At 35.6% G+C, this 21,406-nt stretch overlaps 1 protein-coding gene across 19 annotated transcripts in view; it reads left to right on the top strand.

Annotated features, from left to right (window-relative positions):
* The window catches only part of ATRX (ATRX chromatin remodeler), a 240,790-nt gene that overhangs the window by 113,158 nt on the left and 106,226 nt on the right, over window positions 1–21,406 (top strand). For all 19 annotated transcript variants that reach the window (XM_070257356.1, XM_070257353.1, XM_070257351.1 and 16 more), the window contains one exon: window positions 224–439. In XM_070257356.1, coding sequence (XP_070113457.1) covers window positions 224–439 — 216 coding nt within the window. The remainder of the gene's footprint in view (window positions 1–223; window positions 440–21,406) is intronic.

Genomic DNA, 21,406 nt, shown 5'->3' with positions numbered 1-21,406 from the left:
GATCTGAACCGACAAACCCCGGGCCGCCAAAGTGGAACATGTGAATTCAACCACTGCGCCACTGGACTGGCCCCTTTAATACTCTTTTTTATTGCAAAGTATAATTCTGAAGCTTTTCAGTATGTTTTCTTCCACCTTTTCTTGGTATATTAATTATTGGAATATGAAATAGATAAGTTAGATAACTTGGTAGTATTTACCTCTTATCATTTAAATTTCATAGAGTCATTCTGAAGAAGAAGATAAAGAAGACGATGAAGAGGAAGAGGAAGAAGATGAAAATGATGATTCCAAGTCTCCTGGAAAAGGCAGAAAGAAAATTCGAAAGATTCTGAAAGATGACAAACTAAGAACAGAAACACAAAATGCTCTTAAGGAAGAAGAAGAGAGGCGAAAACGTATTGCTGAGAGGGAGCGTGAGCGAGAGAAGTTGAGAGAGGTAAACCAATTTTTATTTATGATTTCTTTATAATATATGACTTTCATAGATTCATAAATATATTTCAATATTTCAAGGATGGAATGTTGTAATCAACTACAGATTTTTAGTTACAGTTGCTTTTCCCTACTAACAGTATTTTATGGGACTTAAAAATCTTCATTAGGCTTTATTAATATAATTAGGTACATGGAAAGAGTTGAGATTCTTGAGTGATCATCAAAGTGATTGTGTTTTGTCTGGGGTAGAAAAATCTTTAAAAATTATTGCTTAAGTCCATAAAGGATTTCAATTTTTTAAGTAAACATTGTAAACATTTTCAAGCACACGTACAGGTGGAGGAAATAGTGTTATAAATCTCCATGTACCTATTACCTGGCGTCGGCAGACCAACACATGGCCAATCTTGTTTCATCTATCCTCTTACCTTCAGATTATTTTGGAGAAGTCTCAGAAATCATATCATTCTGTCTATATATGGTTCAGAATATATTGTCAAAAGGTAAGGATCTTGTAAACATTACTACAGTACCATTATTACACTTAAAAATTAACAGTATTTCCATAATATCTAATATCTAGTTACTATTCAGAATTCCTTCATTTTCCTCATAAACATAGTTGATGTGAATCAGGATCCTGAGAAGGTCTCACTACATGTTATGTTGCATTGGATGTTGTGTCTCTTGAGTCTATTTTAATCTGAAATTTTCCTGTTTTGCTTTCTTATATAGTAAATTTGTTTAAAAAACCAGATTATTTGTGTAGAGTTTCCTGTATTGTAAGTGTTGCCCATTGCATCCCTGTGGTGTATTTTCATTGGCTCCTGGATGTCCTATGAACTGTTGGATATAGAGGCCTGATCAGATTTAAGTTCAGTTCTTTTTTTGGCAGAAATACTCGTGGGTGGTAATATCTACTTACTCTGTATCTTACTTAGAGGCACTTTAAGTCTAGTTGTCTCTTTTTGTGATGTTAATTTTATTTAAAAAATTTAAACAACAACTAGCATTAGGTAAATAGACATTAAAATCCTATATTATTATCATTTTCTTATGCTGATCCCTATCAGTGTACATACATGTGTTTCACATAACTGCAGTCACTGTATGTGGTATGTGCTGTATTTTCCTCTCCCTTTTATTTCAGATAATTTAAATGTGTATTAACATATTCCATGTACTTTTAATTGATTTATCATATTTACTTTCTAATTAAAATTTTATGTGAATTAACTTGAATATATGTGCTTTGTTGAAGTCAGATATTACTATAAGACTACAATGAAAAAAAGTTCTTTTCTACCCCGACTCTACTCAGAAGTATTGACTTTCAATTCTTTCAGCTGTTCTTTCCCTTTTACCTGTATGTTTCTGTTTAATGTGCTTATAATACTATCTCCTCATTTCTTAGTTTTAGACATTACCATTATTATATGGAAGTTGTAGATTTAGCCCTCATATACTACCCACCAATGACAGAGTTTCCTCCTCCCATTCTCTCAGTATGGTTACATGACAGTTCTGGTTAAATTGTTAGTCAATGTTCATGTGACTGTAACTGTAAATATTCACAGCAGGAGCTACATAGTGTATATTGCATGTATATCTCATACACACACATGTGCATGTGTACATACACATAGTGTATAATGATTACATTCCTTAGTATATAGTTTTTTGGTTTGCTTTTCCTAGAGTTAGTGTTTTTTTTCCTCTTTTTGGTGAGGAAGATTGGCCCCGAGCTAACATCTGTTGTCAGTCTTCCTCTTTTCTTTTTTTTTCTTTCTGTCTAAAGCCCCAGTACATAATTGTATATCCTAGTTGTAAGTCGTTCCAGTTCTTCTATGTGGGATGCAACCACAGCATGGCTTGATGAGTGATGCGTAGGTCTGCGCCCAGATCCGGACCCATGAACCCTGGGCTGCCAAAGTGGGGCGTGCAAACTTAACTGCTTGGCCATGGAGCCAGCCCCATGTTAATGTTTCAGTTTTTTCTCTTATTTTCTACATGCCTATAAGTAGTTCATTTCCCATCTTTCCATCAAAACCCTTAAGTTCCTTAATAACTTCAAACACATCAGGTAATTTATCAGTTCTAGTTTTTTTCTTTGAACTGCCAATACTGGAGCCTTGTTTTCCTACTCTAATCTGGTCTGCTTCATCTATTTTCACTATTCTGGGCATTGCCTCTTCTATCTCTTGCTTTATATCACTTCTTCCTTAGATCCTCATTTTCCTATGCACCTTACTTCCAGGAAATTTTGAAATGGGGTAGACGCCTGACTTTAGTGGATTAATTTGGCAGTCTAGTAGGTCTAACTGTTCCTTATTTAGCCTTTCAACTAATTCTCCTTTCCATTTCACACTTCTCCCTGTTTGTGTTAACTGATGCCTCCCGGTCCTGAACTTTCTGAGGAATATCAAATCTGGTGCTTCTTGTTGGTTTTCTTCTCTACAGGTACTTAAGTTTCATCTTTCTTTATTCTGTTGTCATTTGATACTTGTCCATATGCCTTCTAGCTTTCACAATTTTGTTAATATTTCAGTTCTGCCAGGACCTTCCTTCCTCTTCTTTTGTACTTTTGGGATTATCACTTTTTTTTTTTTTTAACATTCTTTCATGTCATTTTAGTAAAGAAGTGTGTTCAATCCACAATTTTTAGCCACTTGAAATGGTTTAGCTTAGGTAAACTATCCCAGGAAATTTAATACAGTTTTGTGTAGCCACCAATTATGTATGATGTATTTCCCATACCAAGTTTATGATCAAAGAATTTTATCAAAGGTGTATGTCCATGTAGCCATTACCACAATTAAGATGTAGAAAACTTTCATCTGTACTTCCTAGTCAGTCCTCAACCTTATACCCCTGGGTGCAGGGAATCAGTGATCCACTTTTTATCACTGTAGATTAGACATGTATTTTTCAAAGTTTCATATAAAAGAAATCATACAGTGTGTTCTCTTGTATAATAATTTTCAGGGTAATAATTTTGAGATTCATCCATGTTTGTGTGTACCAAGTAGTTTGTTGTTTTTATTGTTGAATACTATTCCATTGTATGAATAGACCACAATTTGTTTACCCATTCACTTGTTGATGGATATTTGGGTTACTTTTGGCTTATGAATCAAGCTGTTATAAACATTGTGTACAGGTCTTTGTGCAAAAATATGTTTTCATTTCTCTTGGAAAAATATCTAGGAGGAGTATTATGGGGCCATATGGTGTGTACATATTTAACTTTATTTTCAAATTCCATTTGTTTATTGCTGGTGTGTAGGAAAGCAGTTACTTTTTATATATTAACCTTATATCCTGCAACCTTGGTATAATCACTTAGTTACAGGATATTTTGTTAATTCTTTTGGATTTTCTACATAGAAGATCATTTCCTCTACGAACAAAGACAGTTTTATTTCTTCCTTCCCGATCTGTGTAGATTTTATTTCCTTTTCTTGTCTTATTGCATTAGCTAGAATTTCCAGTACGATATTGAAAAAGAGTGGTAAGGAGGACATCCTTGCCTTGTATTTGACGTTATTGGGGAAGCTTCTAGTTTCTCACCATTAAGTGTGATGTTAGCTGAAGATTTTTTGTAGATACTTTTTATCATCTTGAGGAAGTTCCCCTCTATTCCTAGTTTACTGAGCATTTTTATCATGAATGGGTGTTGGATCTTTGCCAGATGCCTTTTCTGCATCTATTGATATGATCGTGTGGTTTTTGTTTAAGCCTCTTGGTGTGATAGATTACATTAATTGATTTTCGAATGTTGAACCAGCCTTCCATACCTGGGATAAATCCCACTTGGTCGTGATGTGTAATTCTTTTTATATGTTTTTGGATTCGATTTGCTAACATTTTTTTGAGGATTTTTGCATCTATGTTCATGATAGATAATGGTCTGTAGTTTTCTTTTCTTGTATTGTCTTTGGTTTTGGCATTAGGGAAATGTTGGCCTCATAGATTGAACTGGGAGGTATTCCCTCTGCTTTATCCTCTGAAAGAGATTGTAGAGAACTGGTATTATTTCTTCCTTAAATGTTTAGTAGAATTCACCAGTGAACCCATCTGGGCCTGAATCCATCTGTTTTGGAAGGTTATTAATTCTTGATTCAACTTCTTTAATATCTATAGGCCTGTTCAGATTGATGTTTAACTTTATAATAAACTGCCAAATTTTTTTAGTGTGGCTGTAACATTTTGAACTCCCAGGGAGTTCCAATTTCTCCATGTCTTTACCAGCGTTAGTTGTTGTCAGTTTTTAAAATTTTAGCCATTTTAATAATGTGTAGTAGTATCTCATTGTTATTTTAATTTGCATTTCTCTGATGACTAATCATGTTAGGCATCTTTTCACGTGCTTAATGGTCATTTATATGTCCTTGTGATGTGTCTATTCAAATCTTCTGCTCTTTTTTGGGGGGGGGATTTGTTTGTCTTTTTCTGTTAGTTGGGATAGTTTTTTACATATTTTGTATATGAGTCATTTTTCATGTTTATGAATTGTACATATTTTCGTTCTTTGTGGCTTTTCTTTTTATTTCTTTAATGATGTCTTCCACAAAGCAGAAGTTTTGAACTTTGATGAAGTCATACTCATCATTTTTTTATCATTTTTGTTTTTGTGTTCTATTGAAGAAATCTTGGTCTACCCTAAAGTTGCAAATATATTTTCCTGTATGATTTCTTCTAAAACTGTGTAGTTTTCACTTTTACATTTATGATCCCTTTGATGTTAGTTTTAGCAAATGATATGTGAGGTATGGTTGAAGATTCATGTTTTTTCCTGTATAAATAGTCAGTTGTTGTAGCACCATTTGTTGAAAAGACTTGTTTCTCCATTGGATTATATTGGCATCTTTGTCAAAAATCAATTGATCATATATTTGTGAGTCAGTCGATCTATATGTCTATCCTTAAGCCAATACCACACTGTCTTGGTGACTGTAAGCTTATACTTTATAGTAAGTCTTGAAATCAGATACTGTAACTCCTACACCTTTGTCCCATCTTTTCAGAATTGTTTTGGCAATTCTCAGTTATTTGCATTTCCGTATAAATTTTAGTATCATCTTGTCAATTTTTAGAAGTGTCCTCCTGGAACTTTTACTGGGGTTGTGTTGGATCTTTGGATCAGTGACATCTTAACAGTGTTCTGTCTTCTGTTACATGAATATAGTATATCTCTCCATTTATTTAATTCTCCTTTGACTTTTCTTAGCAACGTTTTGTGGTTTTTATTGTACAAATCTAGCTCATATTTTGCTAAACTTATCCTTAAGTAGTTCATGTTTTTCTGATGTCATCGTAAATGAAATTTCAAGTGATATGATGACCTTGTGTTCTGTGACCTTGCTAAATTCTCTTGCTAATTCTAGTAGCTTTTTTTGGTAGATTCTTTAGGATTTTCTATGTATACATTCATGTTGTCTATACATAAAAGCCTGTTTGCTAATTTCTTTCAAATCTGTTGTTAATTTCTGTTTTTAAATTATAAATGGATGCTTAATTTCTTCAGATGCTTCTTTTCTTTTTTCTTTTTTTTTGGTGAGGAAGATTGGCCCTGAGCGAACATTTGTTGCCAATCTTCCTCTTTTTGCTTGAGGAAGATTGTCGCTGAACTAACATTTATGCCACTCTTCCCTTATTTTGTGTTTGACACTACCAGAGCATGGCTTGATGAGTGGTGTGTGGGTCCACGCCTGGGATCTGAACCTGTGAACTCCAGGCTGCCGAAGTGGAGTGTGCCAACTTAATGTCTACACCACTGGGCCGGCCCCCAGATGCCTTTTAATATATCTTTTGGGGTGATCTAGAAAATCAGTCTTACATTCCTAGAATAAGCCTTACTTGGTCATGGTATACCACTTGTTTTATATATCATTGTATTTCTTTTGCTAATATTTCAACAGTGTTTTTACCTCACTGTTAGGTAAGCATGTTGGTCTGTTGATTTCTTTTCTGGTTTTACTGTTGTAGTAATACTATTCTTATGTAAAGTGAGTGGGGAAGTGCTCCCACCTCCTCTGTCTTCTTAAAGAGTGTTTGTAGGATATTATTTCACTCTTAAATGTTTGATAGAATTCTCCAGTGAATCCATGGGGCTGGAGTTTTCTGAGTATTTTTTTTTAAACAGATTCAGTTTCTTTAATAAATGTAGGGCTATTTAGTCTATCTGTTTTTCCTTAGATCTGTTTTGACAAATTTTGTCTTTAAGGGATTCGTTCATTTCATATAGGTAGTCAAATTTATTGGTTTAGATTTATTCATTAATATTCCCTTATTATCCATTTGTTTTTTGTAGCCTCTGTTATGATATCTCATCTTTAATTTTTGTTCCTGATAATTGGTGTCTTACCCTTCCTTTCTTTTGTTTTTATTAGTTTCTCTAGAAGTTTAGCAGTTTTACTATCTTTTCAAAAACACCAGCTTTAGGTTTCATTGAGTTTCTCTATTGCTTCATTTTTTTCTATTTCATTGATTTCCACTCATTTTTATTTTTTCTGTCTTTCTTTGGGTTTAATTTGCTCTTATTTTTCTAGCTACTTAAAGTTGATGTTGGATCTTACTCCTTTTTAAATATATGCATTTAAAGGTATAAAATTCCCCAGTCTGTATACTATTTTAAATGCTGCATTGTACAAATTTTGATGTTTTGTGTTTCACTGTTACTCTGTTCAGAATCTTTTCTAATTTTTCTTATGACCCAGAAATGGTGTATCTTTTTGGATGTTCTGTGTATATATGTTCTGCTATTGTTAGGTGAAATACTCTATAAATTTCAATTAGGTGATGTTGCTTGATTATATTCAGGTCCTCTATATCCTTAATAATATTCTGTCTAATATTGAGAGAGCAGTGTTGAGATCTCTAAGTATAATAGTTTGTCATTTTTTTCTTCAAGTTCTCTCAGTTTCTTCTTTTTGTTGAAGCTCTGTTGTTAGGTACATGTACACGTAGGATTGTTATGTCTTTCTAGTGAATTGACCCATTATCAATAAGTATTGTCCTTTTTTATCTCTGATAACTTTCCTTTATCTGAAATCTGCTTTATGTAATAAAATGATATAGCCACACTATCTTTTCCAATGTCTTTCTAGTGAATTGACCCATTATCAATAAGTATTGTCCTTTTTTATCTCTGATAACTTTCCTTTATCTGAAATCTGCTTTATGTAATAAAATGATATAGCCACACTATCTTTTCCAATGTTCTCTTATGAAAAATCCTAACGTACAGCAGGGTTGACAGAATTTCACAGTGATTTCCCATAAACTCACCTCCTGGATTCTTCTGTTAATATTTTTCTATACTTGGTTTTTTACTTTCCTATTTACCTACTAATCTATATCCATCATTACTTTTTTTTAATGCATTTTACTGTTCATTGCAGACATCATTTCACTTAACCCAAGTGCTTTTAGCATGCATATCATTAGCTAGAATTCATATATATTTGCAAGTTTTCCTTTTTGTGTAAAATTTACACACAGTGAAATGTGCCAATTTTAAGTGTACATTTGCTTTTGGCATACCATGGAATGTACAGATCTAGTGTACATATTTTTGTGGTTTTCTTCAACTTACTTTCTTTTTCTTTTCCTTAATGTTTGGAGAATTTTCCATGACCCCCCTAGGTTTTGTCTGCCCTTAACTGTGGCACAACTCATCTGTTGAATGGATGTACAGTAGTTTCCCCTTATCTGCAGGGGATATGTTCCAGATCCCCAGTGGAGGCCTAAAACTACAGATGGTATCGAACTCTATATGTACTGTGTTTTCTCCTATACATACATACCTGTGATAGAGTTTAATTTGTAAATTAGGCACAGTAAGAGATTAACAATAATAACTAATAATAAAATAGAGCAATTATAACAGTATACTGTAATAAAAATTACTATAGATCTTAACCTGAGCAATTGATTTTTTTTCTTTTGTTATTAGTCTAAAATTTTCACTTTTTCTCTTGAAGCACTTTTCAGTTTTTCTTTGGTATATATGAATTGCCACCATCACTACTCTTGTCCTTTGGGGCCATTATTAAGTAAAATAAAGCTTATTTGAACACAAGCACTGTGATACCATGACAGTGAATCTGATAACTAAGACGGCTGCTAAGTGACTAATGGGTGAATAGTGTATACAGCATCTATACGCTGGACAAAGGGATGATTTATGTCCCAGGCGGTTTGCCACAGGTAACTAAAACTGTGGAAAGTGAAACCATGGATAAGGGGTAATGACTGTACCACTGTCAATCCTCTCCTCCCCAGATCCTCTTTTGAGGGACATTTAAATCGGTTCAGTGTTTTCACTAAATCAGAGTATCCTGTTAGATATTGGAATGACTTCTTGTTTGTGCTTCTTTGGATTCTTTTTAAAAAATTATTTACCATTTTAACTACTTTTAAGTGCACAGTTTAGTGAAATACATTTACAGTGTTGTGCATCCATCACCACCATTCTTTTTCATCATTCTAAACAGAAACACTGTACCCATTTAACGATAAATCCCCATTCCCCCCTCGCCTCAGCCACTGGTAACCTCTCTTCTACATTCTATCTCTATGAATTTGCCTATTTTAGGTACCTCATATAAGTGGAATCATGCAATATTTGTTCTTTTCTGTCTGGCTTATTTCACTTGGCATGATATTTTTCAGGTTTATCCATGTTATATCATCTGTCAGAATTTCATTTATTTTTTAAGAATAAACAAATATTGTATGCATATGCCACATTTTGTTTTCCCATTCATCTGTTGAGGGATACTTGGATTTCTTCTACCTTTTGGCTATTGTGAATAATGCTGCTATGAACGTGGGTATAGAAATACCTCTTCAAGTTCCTGCTTTCCGTTCTTTTGGGGATATACACAGAAGTGGAATTGCTGGAACATATGGAAATTGTGAATGTAATTTTTTGAGGAATTGCTGTACCATTTTCCACAACAGCTGCACTATTTTACACTCCCACCAGCAATGCATATGGGTTTCAGTTTGTCTGCATCTTCACCAACACTTTTTATCCCCCCCTTTTTTTGATAATAGCCAACCTAATGGATATGAAGTGGTATCTCATCATGGTTTTGATTTGCATTTCCTTAATGATTAATAATGTTGAGCATCTTTTTATGTGCATATTGGCCATTTGTATATCTTTGGAGAAATGTCTATTCAAGTCTTTTGCATGTTTTAAAATTGTGTTGTTTGGGGTTTTTTTATTGTTGAATTGTAAGAGTTCTTTATATTTTCTGGATATCAGTCCCTTATCAGATATGTGATTTGCAAATGTTTTCCCCCATTTAACTCTACTGATAAGTGTCTTTTGCACAAAAGTTTTAAATTTTGATGAAGTCCCTTTTATCTGTCTTTTTCTTTCATTGTCTGTGCTTTTGGTGTCATATTTAAGACATTGTTGCCAAATTCTGTGTCATGAAGATTTTCCCCTTTGTCATTTTGTATAATCCTGTTAATGTGCTGCTGAATTTGGTTTGTTGTTGAGGACTTTTTGAATTTATATTTATACGTAATCTATAGTTCTCTTACAGCTTATTTGTCTGGATTTCAAATCAGGGTAATACTGGTCTCATTGAACGTATTTTAAGTGTTCCCTCCTCTTCAGTTTCCTGGAAGAGTTTGAGAAGGATTGGCATTAGTTATTTTTTATTTAAACTTTTGGTAGAATTTACCAGGGAAGCCATCTTGTCCTTGGCTTTTCTTTGTTGAAGGTTTTGATTACTGATTCAGTGTTTTTACTAGTTTACCAATCTATTCAGGTTTTGTTTTTCTTCATGTGTCTGTTCTGGTAGATTCTGGTTATAGGAATTTTTCCATCTCATCTACGTTATCCATTTTGTTGTACAATTGTTTGTAGTATTATTTCATATTTATTTTTATTTATGTAAAATTGCTAGTAATGTCCTCACTTTTATTTCAGATTTTAGTAATTTTCAAGCCTTTCTTTTTGTCTTAGTCAATCTAACTAAAGATTTGTGAATTTTATTCTTTTCAAAAAACTGACTTTTGATTTTGTTGATTTTTTTCTTTTTCTAGTATCTGTTTTATTTATATCAGCTCTAATCTGTTTTATTTCCTTCCATCTACTGGCTCTGGTTTAGTTTGCTCTACTTTTTCTACTCCTTTAAAGTGTAACGTCAACTTCATGATTTGTGGTCTTATTTCCTTTTTAATGTCTGTGTTTACTGCTATAAATTCCCCTCTTAGCTCTGCTTTTGCTGATTCCTTTAAGTTTAGTATTCTGTTTCTGTTTTCATTTCTCTCAAGCTGTTTTCTAATTTCCCTTGTGATTTCTTGTTTGACTTATTGGTTATTTAAGAGTGTCTTGTTTAATTTTCATATATTTGCATTTTTTCCAGTATTTCTTCTCTTACTGATTTCTAGTTTCATTCCATTGTGATTGGAAGAGATTGGAAAAGATACTTTTTATGATATCAATCCATTAAACTTTATTAAGGCTTGTTTTGTACCCTAACGTATGGTCTGTCCTTGAGAATGTTCCATGTGCACTTGAGAAAATTTGTACCCTGCTGTGCTTGAGTGGAGTGTTCTCTATATGTCTGTTAGGGCCAGCTGATTTATAGTTTTGTTCTAGTTCTGTTTCTTTATTGATCTTTAGTCAGCTCATTCTATGCATTATTGAAGGTAGGATGTTGACGTCTCCAAACTATTATCGTAGAACTCTTTCTCCTTCAGTTCTGTCAGTGTTTGCTTCATGTATCTTGGAGCTCAGTTATTGGTGCATTTAATGTTTATGATTGTTTTATCTTCTTGATTCCAGGCATACCTCGGAGATATTGCAGGTTTGATTTCAGACCACTGTGATTAAAAGGGAGTCACACGAGGGACCAGCCCAGTGGCGCAGTGGTTAAGTTCGCTTCGGCAGCCGAGGGTTTGCCAGTTTGGATCCCGGGTGCGGACATGGCACCGCTCAGCAAGCCATGCTGTGGCAGGCGTCACACATAAAAAGTAGAGGAAGATAGGCACAGATGTTAGTTCAGGGTTAGTCTTCCTCAGCAAAAAGAGGAGGATTGGCAGCAGATGTTAGCTCAGGGCTAATCTTCCTCAAAAAAAAAAAAAAAGGGAGTCACATGAATTTTTTGGTTTTCCAGTGAATAGTAAAGTTATGTTTACACTATACTGTAGTCTATTAAGTGTGCATTAGTGTTATGTGAAAAAAAGGACAATGTGCATATCTTAATTAAAAAATACTTTGTTGCTAAAATATACTAACCATCATCTGAGCCTTCAGCAAGTCATAATCTTTTTGCTGGTGGAGGGTCTTGTTAAAAGCACAATAAAACAAAGTGCAGTACAACAAGGTATGCCTGTAATTGACTCTTTTATCAATATATAATATGTTTTTTGTCTCGTAATACTGTTTCACATAGTCTATTTGTCTTATGTTTATATAATCATCGCAGCCTTCTTAGTTGCACGAAATATCTTTTACTATTATTTTACTTTCAACCTATTTGTGTCTTTTGATCTAAACTGAGTCTCTTGTAGGCAGCCACTATTTGGATCATTTTTTAATCCTTTTTATCAATCCATGCCATTTGATTGGGGGTTTAATCCATTTATATTTTAAGTAAGTACCGATGAGTATGGATTTACTTATGCCATTTTACTATTTTTTACATGTCTTACTGATTTTTGGTCATCATTTCCTCCATTGCAGCCTTCTTTTTTGTTCAGTTGATTTTTTGCAGTAATGCATTGTGATTCCAATCTCAGTTTCTTTTGTGTATAATCTATAGATATTTTCTTTGTGGTTACCAGGGGATTACATATAACATCCTAAAGTCATAACAATGTAGTTTGAGTTGATATGAACTTAACTTCAATTGCATACAGAAACTGTTGTTTTATAGAGCTCCCTTCCCCCCATATATTATTCATGTCACAAATTACATTTTTATAAGTTTTCTGCCCAATAACATATGTTTATAATTTTTTGATGCTTTTGTCTTTTAAGTCCTTTAGAAAGTAAACCTGGAGTTACAAACCAAAATACAATAATACTGGGTTTCATATTTGCCCCTGTATGTATCTTTTTCATATATCTTTATTTCTTCATACATGTTTGAGTTCCTATCCTTTTATTTCAACCTGAAGACCTCCCTTTAGCATTTCTTGTAGAGTAAGTCCAGTTTTAATGAACTCCCTTAGCTTAGGAATGTCTTAAATTTCTCCCTTTACTTTGAAGGATACTTTATTTCTATATAGAATTCTTAAGCTGACAGTTTCTTTCAACACCTTAAAATATGTTATGACACTGCCTTCTCACCTCGAAGTTTCTGATGAGAAATCAGCTGATAATGTTATTGATGATCCCTGTATGTGACAAGTCACTTCTCTCTTGCTGCTTTCAAGATCCTCTCTGTCTTTGGCTTTCCAAGATTTGATTATAATGTATTTGGTCTGGGTCTCTTTTAGTTTATTTCACTTTGAGTTTGTTGAGCTTCTTGGATTTGTAGATTCTGGTCTTTACTCAAATTTGGGGAGGTTTTTGTTTTTGCTTTTTTTCAAAGATTTTGTTTTTCCTTTTTCTCCCAAAGCCCCCCAGTACATAGTTGTGTATTCTTTTTCAGTTGTGGGTCCTTCTAGTTGTGGCATGTGGGATTCCGCCTCAGCATGGCCTGATGAGCGGTGCCATGTCCATGCCCAGGATTCGAACCGGTGAAACCCTGGGCTGCTGAAGGGGAGCTGGTGAACTTAACCACTTGGCCACAGGGCCAGCCCTTTGGGGGAGGTTTTGGCTGTTATTTCCTCAGATCATCTCTCTTCCCCATTCTTTTTCTCTTCTCCTTCTTGGACTCTAATAATATAGATGTTGGTCCACTTGATGGTGTCCTACAAGTCCCTTAGTCTCTCAGTTTCTTCATTCTTTTTTCTGTCTGCTCATTACACTCAATAATTTCAGTTGACATCTTTATGTTTGTTAATTCTTCTGCCTTTTCATGTCTACTGTTGAATCCCTTTTGAGTTTTTTATTTACTTATTTCTTTCAGCTCCAAATTTTCTGTTTGATTCCTTCTTATAATCTGTACTTCTTGTTGATAGTCTCATTTGGTGCATTCTGTTTTCCTGATTTCCTTTAGTTTTTTGTCCATGGTTTCCTTTGGGTTTTTGAGTATATTTAAGACAGTTGCTTTACTATATTTGTCTAGTAAGTTCATTGTTGGGGGTTTCTCAGGGATGGTTTCTATTGTTTTGTTTTGTTCATTGGAATGGGCCATGTTTTCCTGTTTCATTGTGTGGTTTGTGATTCTTTTAATTGCAAATTGGGCATTTGAATATTATAATGATGGCTCTGGAAATCAAGTTCTCTCCCTTCCAAGGATTTGCTGTGTTTTTTTCTTAAGTTGTAGTAGTCTGATTATGTTGAGACTCTCCCCAATTAGTTTTGCAAAGTCTGTTCTTTGTTTTGGGTCATTACTGAAGTCTCTGTTCTTTTCACTTATGTTCTGCTAATGTTTTGAAAGAGATTTCCTTGAATGCCTGCTGTTTTCCAGTCTTTGCGGATTGACTCTGTACTGGGGTGCTCTTTCACTAGTTAGTCTTACTGAAGCTAAGGATCAGCCTGAGGTTAAAACTTAATGTCTCTTCAGGTTTTTTTCTGAGCATGTGTCGTGTCTGGGGATACAGAGCTTTCTAGATTATCCCGTATCCTTCGCTCGTTTTGAATGTCCTAAATTCCAAGTGTGTCATCCCAGCTTCTTCTTTGGGCTTTATGTGGTCAGTTTTATGTCTCCAATTCTAGTGTCTTGCCCCTGGTTTCTGTGTGTTTGTAGTTCCTTTGTAGCTTTTTTTTTTTTTTTTTTAAGCAGAACCTGCTGTTTTTCCTACCAGACTTCCAAGTTAGGTGAAACAGTAATAAGAGTCTTATGTCAATGCTTTGTTTATCTCCCAGACAGGTTAGGATAGATACATACAATAATTTACAAATAAGGTCTACTGGGTTCCCTCCAGTTTGAAGGAGGGAACTGGCAGCTAGGCTGCTGCTGCTTCAAGAATAAGACCGTCACCTCATCAGGAAAGTGATGAGGTAAGGGCAAGTAAAAATGCCATAAAACTTTCCCACTGTTTTGAAGTTGGCATTTTCTTGACTTGGCATTTACTTGCTTGCTGTAAAACTTTAACTGTTTCCCAGAATTCTGACAAAGTTGCTTCACACAGTTTCTGATTTTTTTTGTGTGACGTTTCTGTGCAGAAATGAGACCTTAGAGAGTCTTAGTCCGACTTTTTGTTGACTTCTACCTTTTCCATTTTTCACTTTTCAAAGTTATTATCCCTGGGTATGTGATCCCTGAGTAAGAATTCTAAGTTGATAGTTTTTTTTCGCTTTCATCTGTTTAAACATGTTGCTGCTGCTTTTTTTATTAATTGATTTTTTATTGCAGTAACATTGGTTTATAGCATTCTGTAAATCTTAGGTGTATATCATTAGATTTCGATTACTGTGTAGATTACATCATGTTTACCACCCAAAGACTAATTACAATTCATCACCACACACATGTGCCTAATCACCCCTTTCTCCCTCCTTCCCCTCTGGTAACCACCAATTTAATCTCTGTCTCTGTGTGATTGTTGTTTTTATCTTCTACTTATGACTGAGATCATACAGTATTTGACTTTCTCCCTCTGACTTATTTGGCTTAGCGTAATACCCTCAAGGTATATACATGTTGTCACAAATGGCTGGATTTCATTGTTTCTTATGGTTGAGTGGTATTCCATTGTGTGTATCTACCATATCTTCTTTATCCATTCGTCCCTTGATGGGCACCTAGGTTGCTTCCAAGTCTTGGCTATTGTGAATAATGCTGCAGTGAACACAGGGGTACATGTATCTTTATGCATTTGTGTTTTTAAGTTCTTGGGATAAACACCCAGCAGTGGAACAGCTGGATCATATGGTAGATCTATTGTTAATTTTCTGAGGAAACTCCATACTGCTTTCCATAGTGGCTGCACCAGTTTGCACTCTCACCAGCAGTGTATGAGGGTTCCCTTCTCTCCACATCCTTTCCAACACTTGTTGTTTCCTGTCTTGTTAATTTGTAGCCATTTTGACTAGAGTAAGGTGATAACTCATTGTAGTTTTGATTTGCGTTTCCCTGATAGTTAATGATGTTGAACGTCTTTTCATGTGTCTGTTGGCCATCTGTGTATATCTTCTTTGGGGAAATGTCTGTTCATATCTTTTGCTCATTTTTTATTTGGGCTGTTAGTTTTCTTGTTGTTGAGATGTATGTTGAGTTCTTTATTTATTTCAGATATTAACCCCTATCTGATATATGGTTTGCAAATATGTTCTCCTGATTGTTAGGTTGTCTTTTCGTTTTGTTGATGGTTTCCTTTGCTGTGCAGAAGCTTTGTAGTTTGATGTAGTTCCATTTGTTTATTATTTCTGTTGTTTCCCTTGCCCGGCCAGACATGGTATTCGACAATGTGCTGCTAAGACCGATGTCGAGGAGTGTGTACTGCCTATGTTTTCTTCTAGAAGTTTAATGGTTCCAGGTCTTACCTTCAAGTCTTTAATCCATTTTGAGTTGATCTTTGTGCATGATGTAAGATAATGGTCAACTTTCCTTCTTTTGCATATGCCTGTCCAGTTTTCCAAGCACCATTTATTGAAGAGACTTTCCTGTTCTCCATTGTATATTCTTGGTTCCCTTATTGAAAATTAACTGTCCGTAGTTGTGTGGGTTTATTTCTGGGCTCTCAATTCTGTTCCATTGATCTGTGTGTCTGTTTTTGTGCCAGTACCATACTGTTTTGGTTACCATAGCTTTGTAGTCTATTTTGAAATCAGGGAGTGTGATACCTCCAGCTTTTGTTCTTTTTTTCTCAAGGTTCCTTTGGCTATTCAGGGTCTTTTGTTGTTCCATATAAATTTTAGGGTTCTTTGCTCTATTTCTGTGAAAAATGTTGTTGGAGCTTTGATAGGGATTGCAGTGAATCTGTAGATTGCTTTAGGAAGTATGGACATTTTAACTATGTTAATTCTTCCAATCCAAGAGCATGGAATATCATTACATTTATTTTTGTCTTCTTCAGTTTCTTTCAACAGTGTTTTATAGTTTTCAGTGTACAGATCTGTCACCTCTTTGCTTAAGTGTATTCCTAAGTATTTTATTCTTTTTGTTGCAGTTGTAAATGGAATTGTATTCTTAATTTCTGTTTCTGCTACTTCATTGTTAGTTATAGAAACGCAAATGATTTTTGTATGTTGATTTTGTATACTGCAACTTGACTGTTTTTTATTGATTATTATTTATTATTTCTAAAAGTTTTTTAGTGGATTCCTTAGGGTTTTGTGTACATAAAAGCATATCATCAGCAAATAGTGACATTTTCACTTCTTCCTTTCCCGTTTGGATCCCTTTTATTTCTTTTTCTTGCCTGATTGCTCTTGCTAGGACTCCCAATACTATGTTAAATAAGATTGACAAAAGTGGGCAGCCTTGTCTTGTTCCTGTTCTTAGAGGGATAGCTTTCAGTTTTTCTTCTTTAAGTATGATATTAGCTGTGAATTTGTCATATATGGCCTTTATTATGTTGAGGCACTTTCCTTCTATACCCATTTTATTCAGAGTCTTTATTATAAATGGATGCTGTATGTTGTCCAATGCTTTCTCTGGATCTATTGAGATGATCATGTGATTTTTATTCTTCATTTTGTTAACGTGATGTATCACATTGATTGATTTATGGATGTCGAACCCTGTGTCCCAGGAATAAATCCCTCTTGATCCTAGTATATGATCCTTTTTTGTGTTGTTGTATTCAGTTTGCTAATATTTTGTTGACAATATTTGCATCTATGTTCCTCAGCAATATTGGATTGTAATGCTCCTTTTTTGTATTGTCCTTGTCTGGTTTTGGTATCTGTTGTCTGGTATATGAAGGTAATGTTCACCTCATAACATCAGTTAGTAAGTATCCCTTCCTTTTCAGTTTTTTGGGAAGAATTTGAAAATCTTTGAATGTTTGGTAGAATTCACCAGAGAAGCCATCTGGTCCTGGACTTTTTCTTTTTGGGGAGGTTTTGATTTCTGTTTCAATCTCTTTACCAGTGATTTCTGTATTCAGAATCTCTATCTTGATTCAGTTTTGGGAGACTGTATGATTCTAATAACGTATTCATTTCTTTTAGGTTATCTAGTTTGTCGGTGTATAGCGTTTCATAGTATTCTCTTATAACCCTTTGTATTTCGTGCTATCTATTGTAATTTCTCCTCTTTCATTTCTGATTTTAATTGAGCCTTCTTTCCTCTTTTCTTAGTTAATCTAGGTAACAGTTTGTCAGTTTTGTTTATCTTTTCAAAGAATCCGCTTTTGGTTTCATTGATCTTTTCTATTTTCAGTTTCTGTTTCATTTATTTCTGCTCTGATTTTTGTTTCCTTCTGCTGGCTTTGGGCTTTGTTTGTTTTCTAGTTCTTTTAGGTGTAGTGTTAAGGTTGTTTATTTGAGGTTTTTCTTGTTTCTTGAGGTAGGCCAGTAGTACTGTTTACTTCCCTCTTAGTACCTCTTTTGCTGTATCCCATAAATTTTGGTATGTTGTATCTTCCTTTTCATTTGTCTCCAGGTATCTTTTGATTTCTCTTTTGATGTCTTTGTTGATCCAATAGTCGTTCTGTAGCATATTATTTAGTGTCCACATATTTGTAACTTTTCCAGCTTCCTTCTTCTAGTTGATTTCTAGTTTCATACCATGGTAGTTGCAAAACATACTTGATATTATTTCAGTCTTCCCGAATTTATTGAGACTTGTTTTGTTTCCCAACATATGGTCTGTCTTTGAGAATGTTCCTTGTGCACTTGAGAAGAATGTGTATTCTGCTGCTTTTGGATGGAATATTTTATACGTATATCTATTAAGTCCATCTGGTCTAGTGTTTCATTTAAGGCCAATGTTTCTTTGGTGGCTTTCTCTCTAGATGATCTGTCCATTGATGTAAGTGGGGTATTAAAGTATCGTACTATTATTGTGTTCCTGTCAATTTCTTCCTTTAGGTCTGTTAATAGTTGCTTCACTTACTTTTCTGCTCCTATGTTAGGTGCATGTATTTTAATAAATGTTATGCCTTCTTGATGGATTGTCCCCTCTATCATTATATAATGTCCCACTCTGGCTCCTGTTATCTTTTTTGTCTTGAAGTCTATTTTGCCTGATTCAAGTTTGGGTATACCCACTTTCTTTTGGTTGCCATTTGCTTGGAGTATCATCTTCCATCCCTTCACTTTGAGCCTGTGTTTGTCTTCAAGCTGAGATGGGTCTCCTGGAGGTGGCATATTGTTGGGTCTTGTTTTTAATCCATCCTGCCACTCTCTGTCTTTTGATTGGTGAATCCAATCCATTTACATTTAGGATGATTACTGATATATATGAGGGCTTAATATTGCCATTTTATCTTTTGTCTTCTGGTTGCTCTATATTTCCATTGTTACTTTTTTTGTGTGTTTCTGTCTGCCATTTCAGTTTGTTGTTTTTTTGGTGATATGTTCCTCAGTTTCCTCTTTTTTTATGTTTTGTGATTCTGCTCTAATTTTTTGTTTTGTGGTTCCCATGAGGTTTGTATAAAAGATCTCTTAGATATGATATTCCTTTTTCTTCTGCTAATATCTTATCTTCATTTGCTTATGCAAAGGTTTTGTCCTTTTCCCGTTCCCCTTCTATGCTGCTTTTGTCACAAATTATCCCTTTGGTATTGTGACTTTGTTACCAAATTGAAGTGGTTATAGTTATTTTTAATGCTGTCTTTCCCTTTAATTTTGTTATAATTAAGTGTTTACTAACTTTTTCTGATATAGGTTGTAATTTTCTTATTCTGTCTTTCACCTTGCTGAAAGGTTTTGTATACCTGTGCCTTTTCAATTCAGGTAGGTCTCTTTTCAAGATTTCTTGTAAGGCAGGTCTAGTGGCAGTAAACCCCCTCAGCTTTTGTATGGGAAAGCCTTTATTTCTCCTTCATATCTGAAGGCTAACTTTGCTGGGTAGAGTATTCTTGACTGATAGCTTTTATCATTCAATATTTTGAGTATATCATTCCACTCTCTCCTCACTTGTAGAGTTTCTGTTGAGAAATCTGATAGGCTATGGTGGTTCTTTTGTTGGTTTTCCCTCTGGCCAACCTTAATATTCTTTCTTTTTCATTGATTTTTGACAATTTTAATATAATGTGCCTTGGAGAAGTTCTTTTTGTGCTGAGATAATTAGGTGTTCTGATAGCTTCATGTATTTGTATATCCAGTTCTTTTCCCAGTTGGGGACAGTCTTATGTATTATTTCTTGAAATAAGGTCTCTGCTCCCTTCTCTTCTTCTCCTTCTTGGATAATCATTATCCTTATGTTGCTTTTTCTAATCGAGTTTCATATTTCTAATAGAATTTCTCTACTTTTTAAAAACTTTTGTTCTGTCTCCTCTTCCACCTGAATAATTTCTAGATTTCTGTCTCCAGGCTCTCTAATTCTCTTTTCCATATGGTTTGCTTTATTTCCATTGCTTTATACTTTATTCTTCTTTGTATTTATTGATTTCGTCAGCTCTAGAATTCCTTTTTGGTTCTCTTTTAGAGTTTCTCTGTCTGGTGAAGTATTCCTTCTGGTCATTAGTTTTATTCCTGAGCTCATTTAACTGTCTTTCTGAGTTTTCTTGTAGTTCGTTGAGTTTCTACATGATATCTATTTTGAATTCTGTTCGCTTGCAATCTTCCATGACTTCACGTTTGGTTTCTGGAGAATTATAATTTTCTTATTGTGATACCATGTTACTGTAATGTTTTATGGTGCTTGATGAGTTGTTCCTCTACTGATACCTTTTTGGTAGCAAACACCTTTCTTATTTAGGTAAGGCTTTGTTTACTTTGGTTTTGAACTGGTTCTCCTTGCATTTTAGAGCCTGTGCTTTCAACTGTCCATTGCCTCTGCCAGAGGTGTTTTCAGTGTCCTCATTGTGCTGCTTGTGCCTTTAAGGTTGCCGGTGCCTCGCTGCTTATGGTGTTGCCACAGTCACAGGCTTAGCCACTGGGGTCGCCAGGCTCATGAGCACCTTTACTGCTTCCAGCATTGCCTGGGTCATGGGTTCCCGCATTGTGGCAGGGTGAGGGAAGTGTTGGGCAGGAGCCAGGGTCACGATCTCCTTTGCCATGTCCGAGTTTGTTGGGTCTGCAGGCACTGCTGCCGCAGGTGAGGGATCTGGAGTTGCTGGCACTGCTGTAGCTGGGCAGGACCAGTATCTTGTGCTTCACTATTGCTGTTACCAGGCTCTCTACAGGCTCTTTGCGGCCTTTAGTGCTGCTGCCTCATGCACTGCTGCTCCTCGGTTTTTGGGGGGTGCTGGCACTGCCACTGCCACTGCCACTGCCCAGGGTGCTGAGTTTGCGTGTGTCATGGCCTCTGCTGGGTGGTCTGGGGTTGCAGGTGACACCACTGCTGCCACAGGTGGAGAAGAACCTGGGTTGTGGATGCTGCCAGGGTTCCTGGAGCTTCTGGTTTCAGGCACTGGAGTCGTTCCTGGAACCTCAGGTCACAGGCCCTGCCACTGCTGCGACCTCCAGAGTCTTGGATGCAGCCCCCACTACTGTAAGGGCCTGTGTTGGAGGTGCCACCACTGGGGGAGAGAGAAGGGGCTGGGTCGTAGGCACTGCTGCCATTTAGGGAACCTCTGTTCTTGGGTGCCACAGTGGTTCCTGGAGCCTCAGATCACAGGCTTCACCCACCACTACTGGGTTAAGGGGAAGGGCTGAGTCATGAGTGCTACTGCAGATCCTGAAGTCTCTGGTTTGGGGCCCTGGTGTAATTCCTGGAACCACATGTCGTGGGCACTACCTCTGTTGCTGGGAGTACTGGGGTCTTGATTGTATCTCCTTCTGCTGGGGGCACTGGGGTTGGAGGAAGTGCTGCTGAACGAGGGAGAGGTG

This window comes from Equus caballus, chromosome X, assembly GCF_041296265.1.
Source record: "Equus caballus isolate H_3958 breed thoroughbred chromosome X, TB-T2T, whole genome shotgun sequence".
Taxonomy (NCBI): Eukaryota; Metazoa; Chordata; class Mammalia; order Perissodactyla; family Equidae; genus Equus; species Equus caballus.
Note: the sequence above shows the minus strand (reverse complement) of the source record. Positions and strands in the feature narration are given on the sequence as shown.